Source organism: Botryllus schlosseri, chromosome 2 (assembly GCF_051294905.1).
Source record: "Botryllus schlosseri isolate E-star chromosome 2, Bs_hap1, whole genome shotgun sequence".
Lineage (NCBI taxonomy): Eukaryota > Metazoa > Chordata > Ascidiacea > Stolidobranchia > Styelidae > Botryllus > Botryllus schlosseri.
Window position 1 is genome coordinate 3,279,825 of NC_137237.1, and position 19,380 is coordinate 3,299,204.

Consider the following 19,380-nt stretch of genomic DNA (forward strand, 5'->3'; position numbering starts at 1 on the left):
GTAGCAAATGATCAATGAAGCAATGTCTGGGCGAGGTAGGTCTTTTCTACGTCAAATATAACTTGGAAGTATGATAATGAAGTATAGTTTGCCTACAATATACCAGACTTGACCTTTATCGTAGAATTGTTGAATCATCGTCGATTCGCTGGGTAATTGCTTGGATGACAATTAGTCTTGGTATTATTTTCTGTAGCGATTACTAGCTTATAGATCTTGCATTATGTACTGCGCGTGTATCCCACATATTATGGCATATATAATACTGAGGAGTCAAAGATACACAAGAGTTTTATCACGTAGTATCAATCTACGTACAATTCCCTTTTCGCTGACAAACCGTTGATTGCCGCGAACTTGGCGAACGTGAAAGATGTAATTACAAATTTCGGAAGCACCCAGAAGTAACCACCTTCATCAGTCATTACGAACCATCAATTGAGGCTATATCAGATTGGAAAAGATTACGTGCGGTTAGTTCTCGCCAAATCGGATCATTTACGAGGCGTGTTGGTGTATCGGCGACATATTTGGATTTTAATGTCTGATAGTCAGTTGACAGTCTGGTAGAAACTCCACACAGCCGAGATACAGAATGAAAACAGAAATATTAATGAGTGTAATAAATATTCCGAGGTATCTATATGGATAATATAAGTTATCCACCTATTATACAGTATTTATATCCGCATTAGCATTTCAACTTGTAGCGCATTTTGTGCCCGGCAGGCTAAAAGTAAATGTAGTTGTCGTGGAAGCGGCGAGAAACACTGCAAGCAGTGATCTGAGAGTATATCTTGCATCGCGTAGCAATTTTCTATGTGGCATTGGGATCGTAATTATAAACGTAGGAGTTATTTGTGGTATAAAATTCACAGGAAATTCCAATTTTGTATGGCGTAGAAGGATGAGATTAGTAAATGATCGTTGTAAATGCTTGATTATTCAGTGACAGAGGGATGAAATGTATTCTGACAGGCAAAATGAACGGTGGAATTGTTACAGCGCGTAACTTCATGCCGAATCTTTGATTCAGACTGTATGTATTTACTGCATATATTTACATTAGTTGATACTCGATGACAACTTCGAAGATACTTCATCTTCCTAAACAACTAAGCTTCATGATACGTAAGTATACGAATTATCATATATTTCCCTATATATACAATAATCACGAAAATGCACAGGACATGCTTACCAATTGTCATCGAGAACAAAAATCACGGAAATTAAACGAAAATTCTGTAATTAAAGTTCAAGAACAAATCTTTATCCAATTTCAAGAGCTACTAATTGTTCGCAGTGATTAGCCTATATATCTGTGCAACCATAGAGATGTACTTTCATACATAGGCGGAATTTCGTTATATGGTTAGATGACATTTTGACAACTTCATCATCAATAAGATGACATCGGCCTCGAGCATCGCCCTGATAATTTTGATATATCAATACCACATCTGAGCACTAAGGCAGGTTAAAATAAATTGCCAGGAGGCGGAATACGACGCGCGTCGTAATTATCTCTAGCAGGATGGCAAGGGAATGAGATCCCTATGCTAAGATAGATAATTACTTCGCTATATCATAACATATGTTCACGTTTTTCATTCATAGTAATAACGGTGCCGACCAGCGCTGCTCTATGTCCTTCTGGGCGGTCTAAGAGGATCTTCGGACATCTGGGATTTATCAGAGCAAACGAAGGGTACGACGTTGACGATATTTGCGAATGGAAGATATACGCACCCCTCGAAAAGAGAAATTACAGCATCAGTATCGTAATCAGTCGAATTGCATGCGACAGGAATTTATTAATAGAAGGTGAGGCGCGAGTCCTATACGGGAAAATGAGGCATATTATTCTGCAATAAAAGTGCCAGTTCTATATCACCTTCAACGTAATATTTTTTCAATCTAACCTAGTTCATTGTACTTTGTGACAATGCTAGGAATTTGATTACGACCTATACATATATTCCATTTTCACTAACGTGTGAAACTGGGCGTCCACGTCGTCCAACTACCATATGGTAGACCAAAAAGATCATCGCTCTATCGAATATGCCGGACCTGATTTATGGAACAGTATCTCGCCGGCTATCCGACAGTCATCGAGCATGTCCACATTTAAGTCGAAATACAAACAATTTCTACCGAATCAATACTAGTTAGCCAGCTTATTAGCCTTGGCATATCGATCCCGCCTTCCGGCACATGCCACCTTTATTGTCCCCTGCCCTTTTACACTATCTTCTTTTACTTTTCATTCAGTGTACATATGCCTCCTTTTTAACATCACCTAGGCCAGGTGGGTGTCTGATATCGAAGACTATCCCAAGTCGTTTCGACACCTACCTATCTTTCATTGTATCGCAGTCTTGTGGTGTATTGGAATGATGAAATTTAGCATTAAATTGAATTGAATTGTTGTTGGTATGGTGGTGGTGGTGCTGGTGGTGGTGGTGGTGGTGCTGGTGGTATTCATGTTTGTCGACTACTATATATGGTCATATACACCAGGCTAATTTTGTTCATTTTTATTCTATAAATGCCAACTTGTAGCACGGCCCGCTTCAATGCTTTTTATAAGACACCGCTCGCCTTACGCGGATGAGATGACGAGGAGGAGCCTAGATAAACCTCCCAACACTGAGGTATAAGAATTCAGGAGTCGGCCTCGGTCGGACTCGAACTCGCTACCCATTGGTGTTGCAGCTGTGGATTACACCACTACGATCTCTCGCCACTTGTACTATAGTGTTGTTTCGTATGCTGCGATGCGACCAATCGAGATTTACAAACTTCCACCGTGGAACTATAATCCTCATCAATAAATGTACTCTTATCGGCAATGAGCGTATCATTTTAACATACTCGTAAAAAACATCTCTCACTATTCGACTCGAATGATTGGAATTAATAAACGATTCGGAATCGAGCATTGGAATCATTGTGCTCAGCCCTAATTGCAAATATGAAGTTATGTTTATGCTACGCTTCAATATCAAACCACGTTGTATTAATCTCGAGTCATCGATATTTTTTTTCATGACAGGCGAGGAACTATGTCGACACAAGCCCCGGGCTTCCCGGACATACATCCCCGACTCCTGTAAGCAAACATGTGAAGCGCCTGACTGTAGGGAATTTAAAGAGTATCCCCTGGTCGTGACTTATGGAAGATACGCTGTCGATAGAGGATTCGTGATCAGATTCTCTTATGAGCCGTGCGTTGTAGGTATAAATTCAGCTGTACTGTGTGCAATATGTTGTATATTGAAATAATGAAGATGTCGAAAGATGGCAGTGTATTATTTTACCTTGCTGCGTAACGGAGCCTGCTGTGGGTTCACGTTTCGTCACCTTTTAACAGACTTGGACAGATAATTCAAGGTTGAACTGGCCAATTCTAGTTGTTTAATTTGACTAATTAAAGCGAAATGTCGGTAATCTAATTCTAATCAAACTTGTGAAATGTTTTTATTCTCTAATTTTAATATTATATCTGGTTTTGCTGTAAATGCTACATGAGAACTGTATAGTGCGACACGAGATAAACTTGTTGCACAGACATATGCTATTAAGATCATGCTCGTTAGATAGGCTTACCAAACGTCCTCTTTTAAGAGGATTTGTCCTCTTTTTTGACTTTTTTGAGAGTGTCCTCGCAGGACGCCCTTTTTTCCTCTTTTTTGAGATTTTGTCCTCTTTTTTGAAAATTTAGGTCAGATTTAGAGGAAATTGCGAGTGATATGCCGCAAATTAGCGCAGAAGTGAAGCTCCGGCGGGTATTTCGGAGGGAAAAGCGGTGATTTTAGCTCTGAGCGAAAAGAATACTTTTTTTTTTTTTTCTAGTCAACCGATCACAAAGTGGGAAAAATTCATCGGTTTTTGAGAATTCTACTCCGGTTTTGCATCTTGCAAATTTCTGAAAAAGTGTCCTCTTTTTACATTTCCAAAATATGGTAAGCCTATCGTTAGAATGAACAATCATTCGATAAAAACTGGATTTGATTTGGATTTGATTCAATGTCCAAGTTTATTGCGAATCCATTATTACTAAATCTAACCTGTTTAGCTATAATTCCAAGTTTTGAATTCAAAAATAGAAAAACAAACTAGAGGTATAGGCTTTTTCTAATTTTATTCTAATCAGGAGATATTGAAGCTATAATTCTTATTCTAATCTAATTTGGAAAAGTCGAAAATGTTCTAGTTCTCAAAGTCAACCGTTTCGTCTCTATATAGCTAATCAAAGTAACGCCGAGTAGAAATTTGCGCGACCAAAGAGTCACCCACATTCTTGAAGTTTTGGTGTCAACATTGTGAAACCCGCGGTCCAGTGACGAAACATATGCATCTACCCCTAATTTGACTTGATTTTAAGCTATAGTAACGCGCATTGGTTGTTGTCATAATTTTCCCTCTATAACAGATACATTGAATGAAACTTACACTTCGATATGGACACAGACACAACTGTCACACCATCACTGATTCGTGCATTGGTTGTTAACTTGACCTTAAATTCTTGTATCAGGAGAAGGTCTGTCCCTATAATGCTAATCAGGGCTGCGCGTTGCCGATAACCTATTTAAAGTTTCGTCTGCATCTTATGAACATTTATTTTCATTATCTGGTAAAGAAGGATCCAAGAATGTGACCACATCTTCTATGCCAATTTCTGCGATATCAAGAGGAACAGTGGGAAATAACCGTAAGTCATGTTATTATCGTGATGAACGTTGTACATTTTTGCCCTTGATCTTTTTGCGGCATACACCGACCGGTGATATACATATACACGATATGTGCATATGCACACTGCACTGTCAGCACACCATGAGTGCATGATGTGCAATTGTGCATATGCTGCCGGACAAGGAAGGTGCAGAAATAGCTTTGTCAGATTTTTTAAGTCCACCTCTCCGTGGTATCCCGGTAATGCTAAGCGCCAAGCGGGAGAGCCATGGATATCAGTGTTACTAACCTCGGGTCTTTGGTCTGACCCGGCCGGCGATCGAACCCACGAGATACCCATCAAGAAGACGGACGCTCCACCATTACGCCAACTATGCTAATTTCATTAATGACAACGCTAAATTGATTTGTCCATCATTTAGGATCTATATTCGAAGTCACGACGGTGGAGAATATGTTGGAAAAAACTTCAATTCGCGAACTCGCCACTCCAGTCTTCAACTCCACTCGCAATGCCTCTGAAACAGATTTCGTGACCATTGCAATTGCGTCGTCGATCGCGGTAGCCGTGGTAGTTATAATTGTTGCGATAGCAATATTCAAAAATACAAGGTTCGTATATGCATATAGTAATGACTAAGTTTGGGTATAATGATTCCAGGATTCGAATCCGAATCGAATACTAATTGTGATGATTCTATTTGAGTATAGGGAGAGACGAATTTTTCTAATATTGAAATTATACGCCCTATTCAACTAAGATTTATAAGCAACTAATTTTGTTAAACAAACAACGACAATCCACGTGAATGATATAGTTTCGATACGCTTTCCCCATCCTGAAATCTCGATTGGCATTATCAAAAAGTTCGCTGACAAAGGTACGGTCGAAAAAATACCGACTGATCTTTGATACGACGTATAGAGCTTGCAATATGTTCTTTGTGGTCGCGTGAAAGGTACATATCTGAACTTTTCACACATGCACACTGTTATACTGTCAAAATTAGAGATACTCGACGCCCTAGTAATGTATATTGTTTTGTTCTGCGTATTCGAATATTTTCTTATGATTCAAATCAGAGGAATGCAAAAATAGTCGTCTCTTTCACGTATGCAACTTAACGTGTAGTGAATTACTATGTCGTTTTATGCATCATTGTTCCAACCTCATCTGTACTCTAATGTAAGCGATCCCGTTTTGTATATTCTCCACATGCATTGCTACCCGTATATTAACAGAGCAGAGGAACCAGAGGTCGCTCAGGATCACGTAACTTACATCACTAATGTGCAATGCAGCACCGAGAGAGAATTCGAACCGGCGAAATCGAGTTTATACGAAACCATAGAAACGGACACCGCAACAAATCAAGCTTACAGTAATGAGGTAATGTGACGTCACATACGCATAGATCACCTGCACTGCTGTGAACGTCTTTGCGATCCGCGATTTTAGAGTCGAATTATAGATTACTAACCTACAGATATACAGTTAAATCTTGCGACACAGTTTATTTTGTTTGGTTTTAAAGATCTTATGACTTGTATAGTCATTCTACATCTCGCACACACGTTTTTAATTGACTTTAGAACTGCCGACTTATAGTTGGGCCTCCTGGGCGTCATAGTCTTGATTTTCATAGTACATCGTCATCGCGAGAGAGACGAGGTCCTCTCCCGCATCTCAATAGAGTTGCCGCGGGGCCTACGATCGTATGTGGTCTGTAGTGAAGTATCTATATTTTCTTCGGAGTACTCCAGTAAAGAGCTTCCAACCTCTGTCATAAACGGATAAAAATATCTTTAACCATGACTACATCGTTATGCAGCACCTCTACAGTCGGCGGTCATCATCATCATCAGAACATCTAGTCCGTACCAATGATCTATAGTACGTATACGTACTATAACTGTTGAACCGACGACGATTTCGAGGGTTCTATACCCATTTCATTATGTATACGTTGACCATATCGGGTACATATCGTCCGTAGGCTCGTACTATATGTTTTGTCGGAAGTATTTACACAATTATGGCATAATTGTACAACTTTTGAATTTTTTTTAAACACTCTTTTAAAACACAACTGTTAGGCAATGAGCGTATAATTTCAGTTCTTGAAAAAAATCGTATTGTTACTGAACTCGAAGCGTTAAACTTGCCCAGACCAAGTCGGCACGCTGTCATTCTCATTGAATGTTTGGGCAATCGCAGTCTATACCTTCAGAACACCAATTCAAACTTCTTAAACGGATATCATATATATCATCTTTTCGCTGTACAGTTTAATTTATTTCCTTGATACAAACAATCGCAGCTACATCTCTGTCACGTTAAACCTGAATCTCCCAAAATACAATTAAGCGCCTGCGTCTTCTTGTGTGACAGGGCTATCAGACATTACCGACAGCGGGCGGAAAGTATGCGGAAAATAACTACGGTACGGTTTTTCAGCCGCCCGACAAAGACATAACACGTGCGCACTCGGAGAAAGACACGGGACACATTTACGAAGAGGTGACACCGGATGATAGAGCTATCGGGCCATCAAAAACGAATCATCAATACGACGAGTTTGCGCCGGATTCGGACAGTTTCGAAGACGATTCATCGGAAGATGATAGTAAACATTAACTACCGCTAGTCAAGATATTCACCCTCAGTCGATATGGCAGGCAGATTTGGAATCAAGTCACCGCCTTCGATTCGCGATTTACCTCTAGTCCAGTGGCTGTTATTAACCGTTACTCAAGCGAACGCCATGTGTTTGAAATGCCAGTTTCAGGGGGTGAGCTGGAGGTCAAGTCACAGTCCCGACTCATTAAGTAGAATTCACACTGATCTGCAGTAAATATTCGTTATAATGTTCTTGTGTCGTGTGAAAAATTATGTTTTAATGGTATTGTTCATTTAACACTATTGTCGATGCGCAGTTAATTTTGTACAGCAGTAGTAGCTTATAGTACTGTATTAGGTGTGTAATGTGGTACATTTTTGTATCGTGACGCGTCGAAATTTTTGGGCTCGTCGAAGCCTTGCAGATTAGCGTAAGGGCTCGACAGGTTAGTTAAAATTGAGAACCTCTGTTGAAGTCAATGCTGGGCGTAGGTCTTATCTGGACTCAAGTCATGTGATTTTCAATATTTTGAAGCCAGGTCTCGCAAATTTGAATAGTGACCGGAATCAGGTCAAGTCGAGACATATCATACTGTAAGATTTCAAGCCAATTTCCGAGTCAGCAAATATTTTCCGGTTACGTCGTTGAAGTTGATGGGAGTATGTAGATTCAGATGCATATATATCCATAATACACTCTATAGCTGTGGTTCACAACCGGGGGTCCATGAATCCTCCAAATTTGCAACATGGTTGATAGCCTGATTTTCTATTTGCAGTTGTCAGTCTTAGCAAATTGGTTAAACTGTCGTTTGAAATAGATATTTCTGAAGTTGTTTCCTAATCTGTAACAAAGGGGTTGAAACCTCACCACAAAGCCTCTTTTCTCCTGCGATATTCGTAATCACTATATTCAAGAGATGTGTCACTGGATAGAAATGACCGGGGCGGAGTTGATATGTCTACTAAAAAGATCGTACTTTTTGTTGATGGAGATAGCGTAGTGGTGCGCGTCGGCGCCATCCAAGCAGGCCGCCCGGTATCGATTCCAGACAGGCCGCCCGGGATCGATTCCGGACGTCGGACGCTATTCTGGGCTTCTCTTCTCCCGTGTGGTTGTTCTTACGGCGTCAAAAAAGCCCAGAAAAAAGCCCAGAAAAAAAGCCCGATACGGAAATAGATAGAGCAAGAAATAGCTTCTAAAGAAAGAAAAACATCGCCAGTTCAGTTGATCGTTCGGCATCCCCCTATCTGTCCGTTACATCGCATTGTGTGTCTTGTAAATTGCGTGTGTATGCGTCTTGGGCAGATTAAAATATAATCTGTCGATTGATTGATGTCGGGATCATACCCATAGAGGTGTAGTTGGAAGCGTTAGACGTTAGTATTCAATTCACCCCCCCCCCCCCATCCGTCTATGTTTGTGGAAATGGATTTTCGGCTAGCGGTAATATCAATTCAAGACACATAACCACGTATTTCAAGAAATGAAGCTGCAGCATTCGCTTCGAAATAACAGAGGTCTACACAATTGCTACCTAAAGTATGATGATATTTCCGTGTTTACCACTAGCATGCAGGAAATACTATGATAATTGAGCTAAACTTGAACTAAATTTATTTCGGGGGTCCGCAAGGGTCCGTGGGGTCCGCGAAGAAAAAAAGATTGAGAACCACTGGCCTACGAGCTAGCGGTATAATACGCCAAGCTTGATATGACGATGCGACCGGAAGCAATGATCTACATCTTGGTAAAATTAGTTATGGAGTTAGTTTGCGGTTCATTTAGGGCCTCTTATTTAGGCTTAGCATTGCTGGACTGCTCAGTGAATCTTCGAACTACATCGTAATATTTTGGCATCATTTGACCGAATTGTCACTTAGCTTGTGTCAGGTGTCGCTAACTCATTACGCGGAAAGATCGCTCAACCTGCCCTTGTTGTTGTTGTTTGTGGTATTCATGGTGTTTGTCGACTACATCCTATGGTAATTTACACCAAGCACCTTTTTCATTTTCTTTGCGTAGCTGCCGACTTTATAGTACGGTCCACTTCTAGGCTTTTATAAGACACCGCTTACACGGATGAGATGGAGAGACCGATGAGGAGGAGCCTATAGATAAACCTCTGAAACTTAGGTAGGAACTCTGGAGTCGACCTCGGTCGGACTCGAACCCGAAACCCATTGGTGTTGCAGCTGTAGATGATAGCATTACGATATTTCGCCCCCTCAACCAACCGACCAACCTCTTCTAGCAGGCCTTATTTGCAACAAAATTCTCTATGGATGTCGTGATGCCGTGAATGATAGCAAGTCGGAACTTACATAATTGTAATCAGCAATGTTATAGGATTACTGCAAAATTCTGATATTACGCGAAAGTTTTCACTGGGTGGAACCTACCAAGGTGCTTTGGCGAACGCGAACCTCTAAATTATCGAAATACTCATACTGGCCACGAACCATACGTCCGAAACGTTTTTATTACAGACCCCTCAATGCATAATGGATAATGTTAAATCTGTGTTAATATCCCAGTGGATAAGGGCGCGCAGATCCACATCTCTTTCTGTTACATCAGATCATGCCGGTCCGAATTCAATTCTAATAAAGTTATTTGTACATTATGTATAAATGCATACCCGTATATGCAATCTGCATTTATAAATCGACCTAAAAATCGGTTACTTTTTCTCAAGTTTAGTATTTCATCGCTCTTACGTAGGTCCGTACATTCAAAGCGATTATATTACATTGAAATATTGAGCATACGACCTTTATTTATTCATGTTTTGACGAATAAATACTGTTTTTATTCGCCGAATACATATAATCAGTATGTTCATGAATATGCAACTGACTTAGTATATAATTATTTACTGTGGACACAAGAGAAAATCATTGAAGTCTTCTGCAACAGCAATATAGGGGGATTAGGCAAATCGTTTGCATATAATATCAAAAACATCTGCACTATACTAAGTTGCAATGCATTCAGAGTGCTTTAAATTTTGACAATTAGCTGTGCAGGATATTTAAATTTCTCAGTGCATCTACAGATGGCGGGTATGGATATATACTCGGACAGTACGGATTTGGCGTATGCAGGCCCTATACTGTAAAAAAGCAGGAGGCAGGCATGCAAAACCATTTCATTTAGTGTGGAATAGTGATGTTTGGCACAGAGGAATAGCTTGTTTTGAAACAATAACAATATTATGAAACGGGGCTCAATTTCAGCATTTCTTCCGAAATCTCAAATAAGATCGCGGGCCGCAAAATATGAGCTTGCGGGATACGTGTCGGTGAAACCTCGTCTAGATATATGTATAAAAGCTGTATACAGCTACCAAAACTATCGTGTTTGTAACAGTGACTCTTACTCTTTTTCAGATGACGCCTTTCTAGTCTGACCGTACTTTTTCAGCTCATCCCCCCCCAAAAAAAAGCCCAAACATCATCAGTGGTTCTTATAACCAGGGAGACGCAAGGAGACGCGGACCTGCTTCAATTTTACAGGAATTTCAATTCGCGCACCCATCGCACTTGCATATGTAGGTGCGCGCCTAATTCATGACATCTCATATTGACGGCGAAATGTCCGCAGCTATGTCATCCTTACCTCTTTAGTAGTATATAGCTGTTACATTAATCTTTGCTTTTTATCACTAGTCAATAACGAAATTGCATTCCACACCAGCGTTTGGCTAAGCTTAAATACAATAAGTGTATATACAATAAGTAGTGTGAAATACCTGCATGAGATCTGCCTACCTAACATAAATGCAAGTATATACAAGTCGGGATTTTAGCATCATGATGAATGTGACACATTCAAAAATTAATACAAATACTTATAACTCACAAACACTGCGCCGATATACAGTCCGATGGTAACAACGCTTCCGGATTTTAGTGTAGTATGAGAAAATTATCAACAACGATCACCCACAAATAACTATAGCTATAACTATAGGCCTATATAGTGGTGCATGTCTGGCATCTATCGGATTTATCATCCAATGATGATTCCTTGTTTAAAATAAAGGTGCATTCATGTGGTGCAATTTGCGTAGGCTGCATATCTAAATGTGTTAAGATTTGCCAACACCAATCCCTTCACCAAACGTACGTTTCAAGTGCATACTTACGGACTCGCAAGCAACTTCGCGCCAGCTCCCAGAAGTCCCGCGACTGCGAAACCATTGACGACGTCGTAAGTATTAGGGATGGTGTGAACGTTAGGTTCACGTTCGCGTTCTGTGTGTGAACCTCGGAAATTTAGAGGTTCACGTTCACAGACGAACCTTGGTAGGTTCTGCACTGTGAACCTTTTTCATATATTACGATTTTCGCTTCATTATAACATCTGTGGTAGAAATTTATTGCATTTAAACTGCGAGCCACTCTGTGCATGTCGCTGGCAGCATAAAAAAAATCAACACTGAATGAACATGCACTGACTCTGCTGCGAGCTTGACCCGCTATTACACAATATCATGAGCGAAATACACTACATATAGTTAGTCAGCGAATGATGTTATTCAACCAATCAATGAAAGTGACATCGATGCCAGGCGTACGGGAACAATCTTGATTTCATGTTTATCGTATCATAAAAACCAAATCCGTGCGATTGGGGTGTTGGCTACTGCAGTGATAACGCTGTGATCACTCGCCCATGATATTTCACTATGTCTCGAATAAGAAACTACTTCTCGTTCTGATTACTCGAGAGTCGAGACTTCTATATAAGTGTAGGTAACACGCGTTAGAGATTACTTTTGATTATGAGACTCTATACGCAAACTACTGTATAACGTTCTGAATAAACCATTGTATTGAGTATATATCTGTTACGAAGAACTTCACCAAAGGAACAGCTTCTCGAGTTAAGTATTCAAGTATAGCCGAAATCCCAAGATATTTGGTTAGCTACGCTTCTAATACAGATCACCAGAGACAATAAGCTCTAAATCCTGCACTACATATGTTAAAGGGGTGATATCGGTAGCAGTACAGAAACCCGTTTTACACTCTGTTCAATATCAACGTAGCAATTCTCAGACGCTGAATACATTGTCCGGTCTGACCTAGACCATCAAGGCGTAAGCTTACTTACATTCCCTTACAAGTCCCATCGAAATTGTTAGCAAAGCGGCTGAAGATATTGATTTTATGGGATTATTACATCATTCGATTTCACCAGTTGGTACATTTGGCAACGTTTAAATCGTCAATATGTACTTCACCATTGCGGCCTTATGTGACCCGAGCCGTCGCTAGGTATCGTGTACACCAGTGGTTCCCAACCTTTTTCGATGGCAGGGCCAAATTTGGAATTTCAGAGTACGGTCGGGGCCGCACGAATACCAGGGCAATGAAAGGAACCCAAGATAGTCACCAAAATATGAAAATTGGCATTGTTCCGATCATTCGCTTGACGCCATTGGCTATTGTGTTGTCGCGCTCCCGTTGTTCAGAACAATCAACCTTTGCTGGCTATTTCGGAGTAGTTTTATTGCCCTGGCGAGATTTCAATTCATATTTTTGCAATCAGTGCGACACTTGCTTTCGATAAACACCGACATATCAATAAATTATTCGGACGCTTGGGTCGCGAGCTATAGGACTACCAATTATGCTTCTTTTTGCCGGCTAATCAGTACGTATCTAGGCGTATTCAATCGTAAGTCACTTGTTGAACATCTATCCGTAAATTAGTTATCAATACCCAGAGCCGTAACAGCACTTCGTCAGCCCCCCCAAACGTTGCTCTTGGGCCCCCCATAGGGTGATAAACCGAACTTCGAAACCCCCCAGCCCCCCTCAGGCTAGATGGCTGTTTACCGCTATTTATCATCTAAATCGGGTGTCCGTTTTGGGCAGCTTCTCTCGACTGTTCGCGCGAAGCGCGAAATTCTTTTATAATTCATGATTGAATCGGTCAATATAATCGGCAATTGCATATATATTGGTATCAATTTTTATCCTCTCTCTGCTCACGTAATCAGATTGACCGGTTGAGCCGAGTACTCACGTGAGTTGTGTTTGAATAGATAAGACCACTCAATAATAATTAAACATCTTCGGGCGTATATCCGTTGGCAGGAACGAAACAGCACTTCGTCAGGCCCCCCAAAACACTTAGGTCTTTAGCTCCCATAGGGTGATAAACCGACCCCCCGTCCCGTTGTTCGCTTCTGCCACGAAATCAGGATCACCGTTTAGTGAGCCAGCGTGGAGTGCGAAAATTTTCGATAATTCAAAATAAAATAGGTCAATAAGATCGGGAATTACATATATATTGCTATCAATTACTTGTCCTCTCTGCTCACGTAATCAGATTTACCGGCAGAGCTGAGTGAGGTGTCTTGGAAACTGTAGGGCCCGTAAATAATAATTAAAGATATTCGGACGGGCGGACCCGTTGGTACGACTTCGTTACATGATGTTATTTCGTGACCTCCAGTCTGCTATATCAAAAAATATAGAATGGCCCAAACGTACTAAACTAAAAGATGCACACGATTTCAAATTGGTAGTTCTTCACTGGCATATAATTCTTCCCTACGGGATGGACCCTATTTGTCTCGTGAGGTTCAGATTGCCAAGACAGGAACATTCGGCGCCAGACATTTAGGCGCCTATGGTCAATTATAGGCCACCTATATGTATTTTGTATATACATAACGAAGTTTTCGGTCAGTTCGCCCAATGTTTTCTCGCTGCCGATCGTTCTGGCACACTTCTTGGAGTCGCATGTTACATGGCGTAAAACTTTATATGTCTTAGTACGTCGTGGCGCGGTAATGGTCGACGCCGATATGCCCATTTCTATAGATCTTGCGTATTCTATCTTGCTGGAAGGGTAGCCAATAATTAAGGTATTTTGAGATTTGAAATCGCACGCAGCGCGGAAAATTTTTGAAAAAGTTGCATAAAACTTCATAAAATACTCTATAATTTATGCTAGTTCACTAAATAATTTTGGGCACCCTTCGAGCTCGCTCCCCCCAATTGGGGTGCGGCAGTTACGGTCCTGTCAATACCTATAGGTAGGTAGGCCTACTGCTCGTTCAACAGGAAAGTTAGCGCACATTACATTGAAACAGCAGCGCACATTACATTGAAACAGCAGTGACGTAATCTCAGCAGTCTACTCACAACTTTCCTGCAATCCTAATTGAAAACTCCAGACTCCAAGCCAAGCAAAAGTCGATTTCTCAATATTTTTGTGGGGGCCGCAAGAAGGCTAGCTGGGGGCCGCATGCGGCCCTCAGGGCCGCGGTTGGGAATCACTGGTGTACACTGTACAATTGTACATTAATACAGGCTATCACTTCACTGAAATGTAGGGTTGGAATTAGCAATATGACGTCACGTGACATCATGAGGTTCACGTTCGCGTTCACACAGAACCTTTCAAAAAGGTTCGCGTTCACACGAACCTGAACCTTTCAGAGGTTCACACCATCCCTATTAACGATACGTCACTGCGTTGGCGATGAAGCACTACCCTTGTTCCTCGGCTACAGACGACGTAATCGCCTTGCTAAATCTGGGAAAAATCATGTTCATCGATCTATCACACATCGACTGCGGGTAACTGGATAGTATATTGTTCAGTGACTGCAAAAATCAAAAACGTTTTTGCCCTGATCGAGCATACGCAAACGGAATCAATACTAGCAACGCTATTACAGTCGCCGCAATGAAGACCACCACGACAACATTGATCACGCCCACTCCAGGAGACTTCTCTTCCTCAGTAGCTCCACGGGGCATAGTCGCCGCAATGCGCGTGATCACATCGTCCAGATATTCATCCATACCGTTAATAGTAATTTGCCCCGAGCCATCGGAACCATTGAACACGAAAATTGGTCCGATCCAGGCCACGGGGGGTGCGCTACGTCTTACACGCGAAGATCGGCATCTTACGTTGTCGGCGGCAGGGGAGCATACCTGAGAATGTGAAATGTAATACGCAGATATCCGGACGAAGAGAAATTATTACGCTACCCACCTCTACATCGTCACTGGCACAGGACATCAACTCCGCGTGAATGTAGAATTCCGTGCATTGCAACGTACGTGGCGTTTGAAAGGAGACGCAGGCGATGTCCGATGTAAAGGACGAACGAATTTTCGACAGTAAGCCCGACTGAGCGGTGCATCCATCAACGACTATGTCAAGTACACTGCGGCTTGATTCGTCACCGGAACAAGACAAGTACATTTGAGTGATTCCGGTGTTCATGGCCCCGGACTAAAACATGAGAAAGGATAAGAAAATGATGGTGCCACAAGTCCAGCCTATCACTTACGTCCAGCGACATGGTAACATGTATCAATTCACCCACAGTATAAGAGGCTCCTCCGCTAACCTTGTATATGTCCGGGCAACTACCAGGGCAAGTAGGGACCTTGCACAAGGAAATAGTTGGGAAGATATCCGTCTTTGAAACCACCAAGCCTGGATTGCTGACTCTGCAATATAACCGGGAAACATGATAGAGATATATCGATTGAAGGTACAAGGACACGAAAAAAAAGTAAATCTTTTACACTGGTTGAATCGATGTAACGAGCTCGTACACGCGACTGTACGTGCACTGAAACTCGACGGCGGGGATTGGCATGTCGAACATAGCGCTGCCAAGTTCTCGATTGAACCACATTTGGTTTGTGAATACGACGCCCTCTTCAGTTCGTCGCGACGTGGTGTTGCAGGCCGAGAACGGCAGGGGAATCGTCATCTCATACGCGCCGTTTGTTGGGAAATATACTGTTGAAAACTTCTTCGTTAAAATAAATGCATGATCATAATTAGATTCAGTTACATTTGCACGCCGAACGAGTGTGTTCATGGAGGCTGGGTGCTACCGATATGTAGCTATTCTTCATGCCCAGGTCGTATTCGTCGACGAAGTTTTCGGAGACGCTCAACACAATTTTGTCAGATTCGCACCGCAATACAGGAACAGCTTGATCGTAGCCACAAACATCAGTAAGCATCGCCAACTAGAAAACAGCAAACGCCCAGGTACTCACGAACAGCGCAGTTCTTTCCCAGGTAACCGGTATCACTACGGCAGTAATAGCCACCAGCGTGCTTACACGACTCGTAGCAGGAACAATCACCAACGCAGGGATTCGGGCTGCATGCGGATGGTGTCAAATCTAAATGGTAAGCGGGAGTTAGCATTCCCCCCGCCCATATACTGTCGACTATATGCTTCTTACCTGCAAGACAGTTCGAACAATCGACTCCCCCGCAGCCGTCCGGGCATATACATTGGTAGCTGGATTCCGATATTGTAATGCATATTTGGTTTTCATGAGTACAAGGTCGCGTATCGCAAACGTTTCGGATCCGCCTAGCGTCTGTGACGATATGAAGCGTAAAGCTTACGTAATACACCATTTTCATGGACATCAATCCTCTCACCTTGCAGGCAGTTGGAACAGTTGGCGCCTTGACAATCCGGGTGGCAGACACACTCGTAGTCAGTGTGGGATAACGCATTACATACGTGGTTCACGTTCGGACAAGGCCGAGCATTGCAACTGGCATTACCACATTCACTAGAGCACACACAGCGGTAGTCTGTCTCAGATAAGGGATGGCATTGTTGGTTACCATCGACGCACGGCCCAGTATCGCAAACGTTCGGTATTTTCTCGTCGGTAGCACCAGCCACGGCCAGAACGCAGCTCAAAGCGAGGAACCTGAATACACGTCTATTGTATAGTCACATTTAGCGTTAACTCTGAAACGTCTTCCAGCTATACTCACGTAAAGTAACATGTCAAAACCATTCTTTATCGAACGCAAAACAAATTCCAACAGAAGCAAAACCCAGATTCTAACTCCAAACCAACTGACAGCTTCATTTTATATTCCCGAGTGATCTCGCGCAGTCTGAAGCGACTGATTGCTTGATCACTTCTTATTATCATCTCGGGAAATCCATCAAGTATTTGGATAATTTTATAAGTTAGGTAGGTTTGAGACTGGACAAAAAGCAATTACCCTATGATTAGGGATATCTAGATACTCCTGCATATATGATCAGGACGGAATACAAGGAACGCATGGCTCTATGAAGTATGCCGGAGAGTGACGTACAGTGAGGTTCATGGTTGATGAGGCACCGAACGTTATAGTCAGATTTACAAATATATGAACCCAAAATGGTAGCGACTTGTTTCTGATCACGCTTCCCACGCAGTAGGTGTAGGTAGATGGAAAATACATTACAGACATATCTGTAATTTTTGCAGCTTTTGCAAATTTTCTGCAGCTTCTATGAGAGCTTCCTAAATACTCACAATATATGTAGTATGACTAGGGAAATTTTATATTGCAAACTTTTGTAACTTTTCCAATTTTTTCATCAAACTTTTTAAGGCAACTTTGATCAAGTATTGCGCAAAATGCCGATGATGGATATTAAAAAATGCTGTAAAACTATGTTTAGTATGTTTCCACTTTGATTTGTTTAACAAAGAGCTATGTAAAGGATTATTATCTGCATCTCAATGTAATCTATGAGGAGATGGCTTACAAGCCAGAAATTCAACAACCCCAGCCAAGCGCGATATAACTCGAAATATCTCTAAATAGATCGCTTGATTGATTCGATGTCGTTTAAATTTCGGGTGCTTTCCCCTCTCACGGACGCCAAGGCGAGACCGCCGAAAATTACATTCTCACTGGGTCACCTTATCAGGCTATTGATGTTGTTGAAGTCGTCAACGCTGCGTTTTACTGCAATGCCTTGGGCAACGTTTGTAGACCTATAGGGGGTTTGGGATATGGTATTTCGCTTGTTTTAAGGACTATCGCTGGGTTGTTCGGCTATATTTGTGGAAATTATTTTCTTGTTGCGTGTCGTATATGCTGCGTATGTATTTTGGGCGGTCTCGCCAGGCCGTCCGTGAAGTAGGGAAGTACCGAATTTGGCATTTCTGCACGCGATGACATCCAAATGCTGTCATGGCGGTTTCAAACCTAAAGAACATGGGAATCTATGCATGATCGATCGAATAACGAAGAAAGAAACGAAAGCAGCTGATACCCCGCAAATTTAGACTGTTGGGTTATACAACGGAACCTTAAGTAGTGTCTTATACCCCAATAATTCAAAAAATATATAAATGCAACTTTTGGTAAAATTGAATGCAACTTTCACATGATTTTTAGTGCAACAAAAACTTACCCTAGTGATGAGTCATGTAGTCACAAGATGCATATTATTGCATAGGACTCCATATAACGAACTATTACATCGTATTTGCCAGTAGCTACTTTGCCTTCACAAACCACGCCATGATACAGTAGTCGGATGTCATTGAGAGTTGATTAAATTATGCACAATCGAGCAGAAGAAACCATACGCGTTAATTGATGATTAGGCGACGGGTATGCATTGTTACGATTGCCCGTTTCATCGATCGGTGAAGAGTGAAGACGTATATCGCATTCGCATCTCGTATCGAGGGCATAATATAACCTATCCAATCCATACTTGAGCAGGGTCGAGTTAAATTCGCTGTAGTCTATTGAGTCGTGATAACCTTTCAAATTTCATAAGTGACATTATGGCTGGTAACGGAAGCGTGTATTAGCGTTGTGGGTCATAGATTTTAGAGGGCATTGTAGTTAGTAAGATAACGCTTAGGAATATTTTGTTCGCGCATGCATTTATAACAGGTGGTAATGTGTCGTGTACCTTTTTGCGACGACAAAGAAATTCCGTAAGTTCTACATCACATTGAAGATAATTTCTAGTATTTTCGACCATACATCATTCGTAATTAGGATATTGGGATTACGCTGTTGCGTTTCGACCGAACAATACGATGAAACTTCCAAGGTAAAGCCGTACGTTTCAGAACCGATATTCGGTAGGCAGCAGTAGAAGTCACTCTGATTTCCAATAAATAATCATTATCGTGTTTTCGTTTTGCGTTCAAATTATATTTTTTGGTTTATTCTTTTAACACGATGTTGCTGCACAGCTATTTTGTGCACCAGCTATCTA

The 19,380-nt window shown here is 41.6% G+C and overlaps 2 protein-coding genes across 4 annotated transcripts; one reads left to right on the top strand and one right to left on the bottom strand.

Moving 5' to 3' along the window:
* The first annotated feature begins 926 nt into the window (after positions 1-926).
* On the top strand, positions 927-8,204 carry LOC145433026 (uncharacterized). 3 transcript variants are annotated; one of them, XM_080309902.1, is made up of 8 exons: positions 927-1,008; positions 1,070-1,131; positions 1,621-1,827; positions 3,062-3,244; positions 4,652-4,723; positions 5,130-5,319; positions 5,950-6,097; positions 7,100-8,204. In XM_080309902.1, exons 2-8 carry the CDS (start codon positions 1,080-1,082, stop codon positions 7,343-7,345), a joined length of 1,098 nt encoding a protein of 365 aa, XP_080166028.1. In that variant the 5' UTR covers positions 927-1,008; positions 1,070-1,079; the 3' UTR covers positions 7,346-8,204. The 3 variants fall into 3 exon arrangements, with proteins under 3 accessions (XP_080166028.1, XP_080166030.1, XP_080166029.1); XM_080309904.1 differs by lacking the exon at positions 927-1,008 and having other exon boundaries at positions 1,017-1,131; positions 7,166-8,204; XM_080309903.1 differs by lacking the exon at positions 927-1,008 and having other exon boundaries at positions 1,017-1,131; positions 4,655-4,723.
* A 6,725-nt stretch (positions 8,205-14,929) lies between these two features.
* LOC145433027 (uncharacterized) lies at positions 14,930-17,282 on the bottom strand. The gene is made up of 9 exons (XM_080309906.1): positions 17,130-17,282; positions 16,782-17,062; positions 16,577-16,717; positions 16,385-16,513; positions 16,174-16,317; positions 15,899-16,118; positions 15,658-15,820; positions 15,357-15,599; positions 14,930-15,295 (listed from the first exon to the last, which is right to left on the bottom strand). Exons 1-9 carry the CDS (start codon positions 17,150-17,152, stop codon positions 14,969-14,971), a joined length of 1,671 nt encoding a protein of 556 aa, XP_080166032.1. The 5' UTR covers positions 17,153-17,282; the 3' UTR covers positions 14,930-14,968.
* Between the last annotated feature and the right edge of the window lie 2,098 nt (positions 17,283-19,380).

What these genes read in the sequence shown, in the direction of transcription:
- LOC145433026 (XM_080309902.1), top strand. Translation starts at nt 1,080, where the DNA reads ATGACAACTTCGAAGATACTTCATCTTCCTAAACAACTAAGCTTCATG. An exon ending in ACAACTAAGCTTCATGATAC is followed by an intron (nt 1,132 to 1,620) that starts GTAAGTATACGA and finishes TTTCATTCATAG; the next exon opens with TAATAACGGTGCCGACCAGC. An exon ending in ATCAAGCTTACAGTAATGAG is followed by an intron (nt 6,098 to 7,099) that starts GTAATGTGACGT and finishes CTTGTGTGACAG; the next exon opens with GGCTATCAGACATTACCGAC.
- LOC145433027 (XM_080309906.1), bottom strand. Translation starts at nt 17,152, where the DNA reads ATGGTTTTGACATGTTACTTTAC. An exon ending in GTTTTGACATGTTACTTTAC is followed by an intron (nt 17,063 to 17,129) that starts GTGAGTATAGCT and finishes ACGTGTATTCAG; the next exon opens with GTTCCTCGCTTTGAGCTGCG. An exon ending in ATGTTACCATGTCGCTGGAC is followed by an intron (nt 15,600 to 15,657) that starts GTAAGTGATAGG and finishes CTCATGTTTTAG; the next exon opens with TCCGGGGCCATGAACACCGG.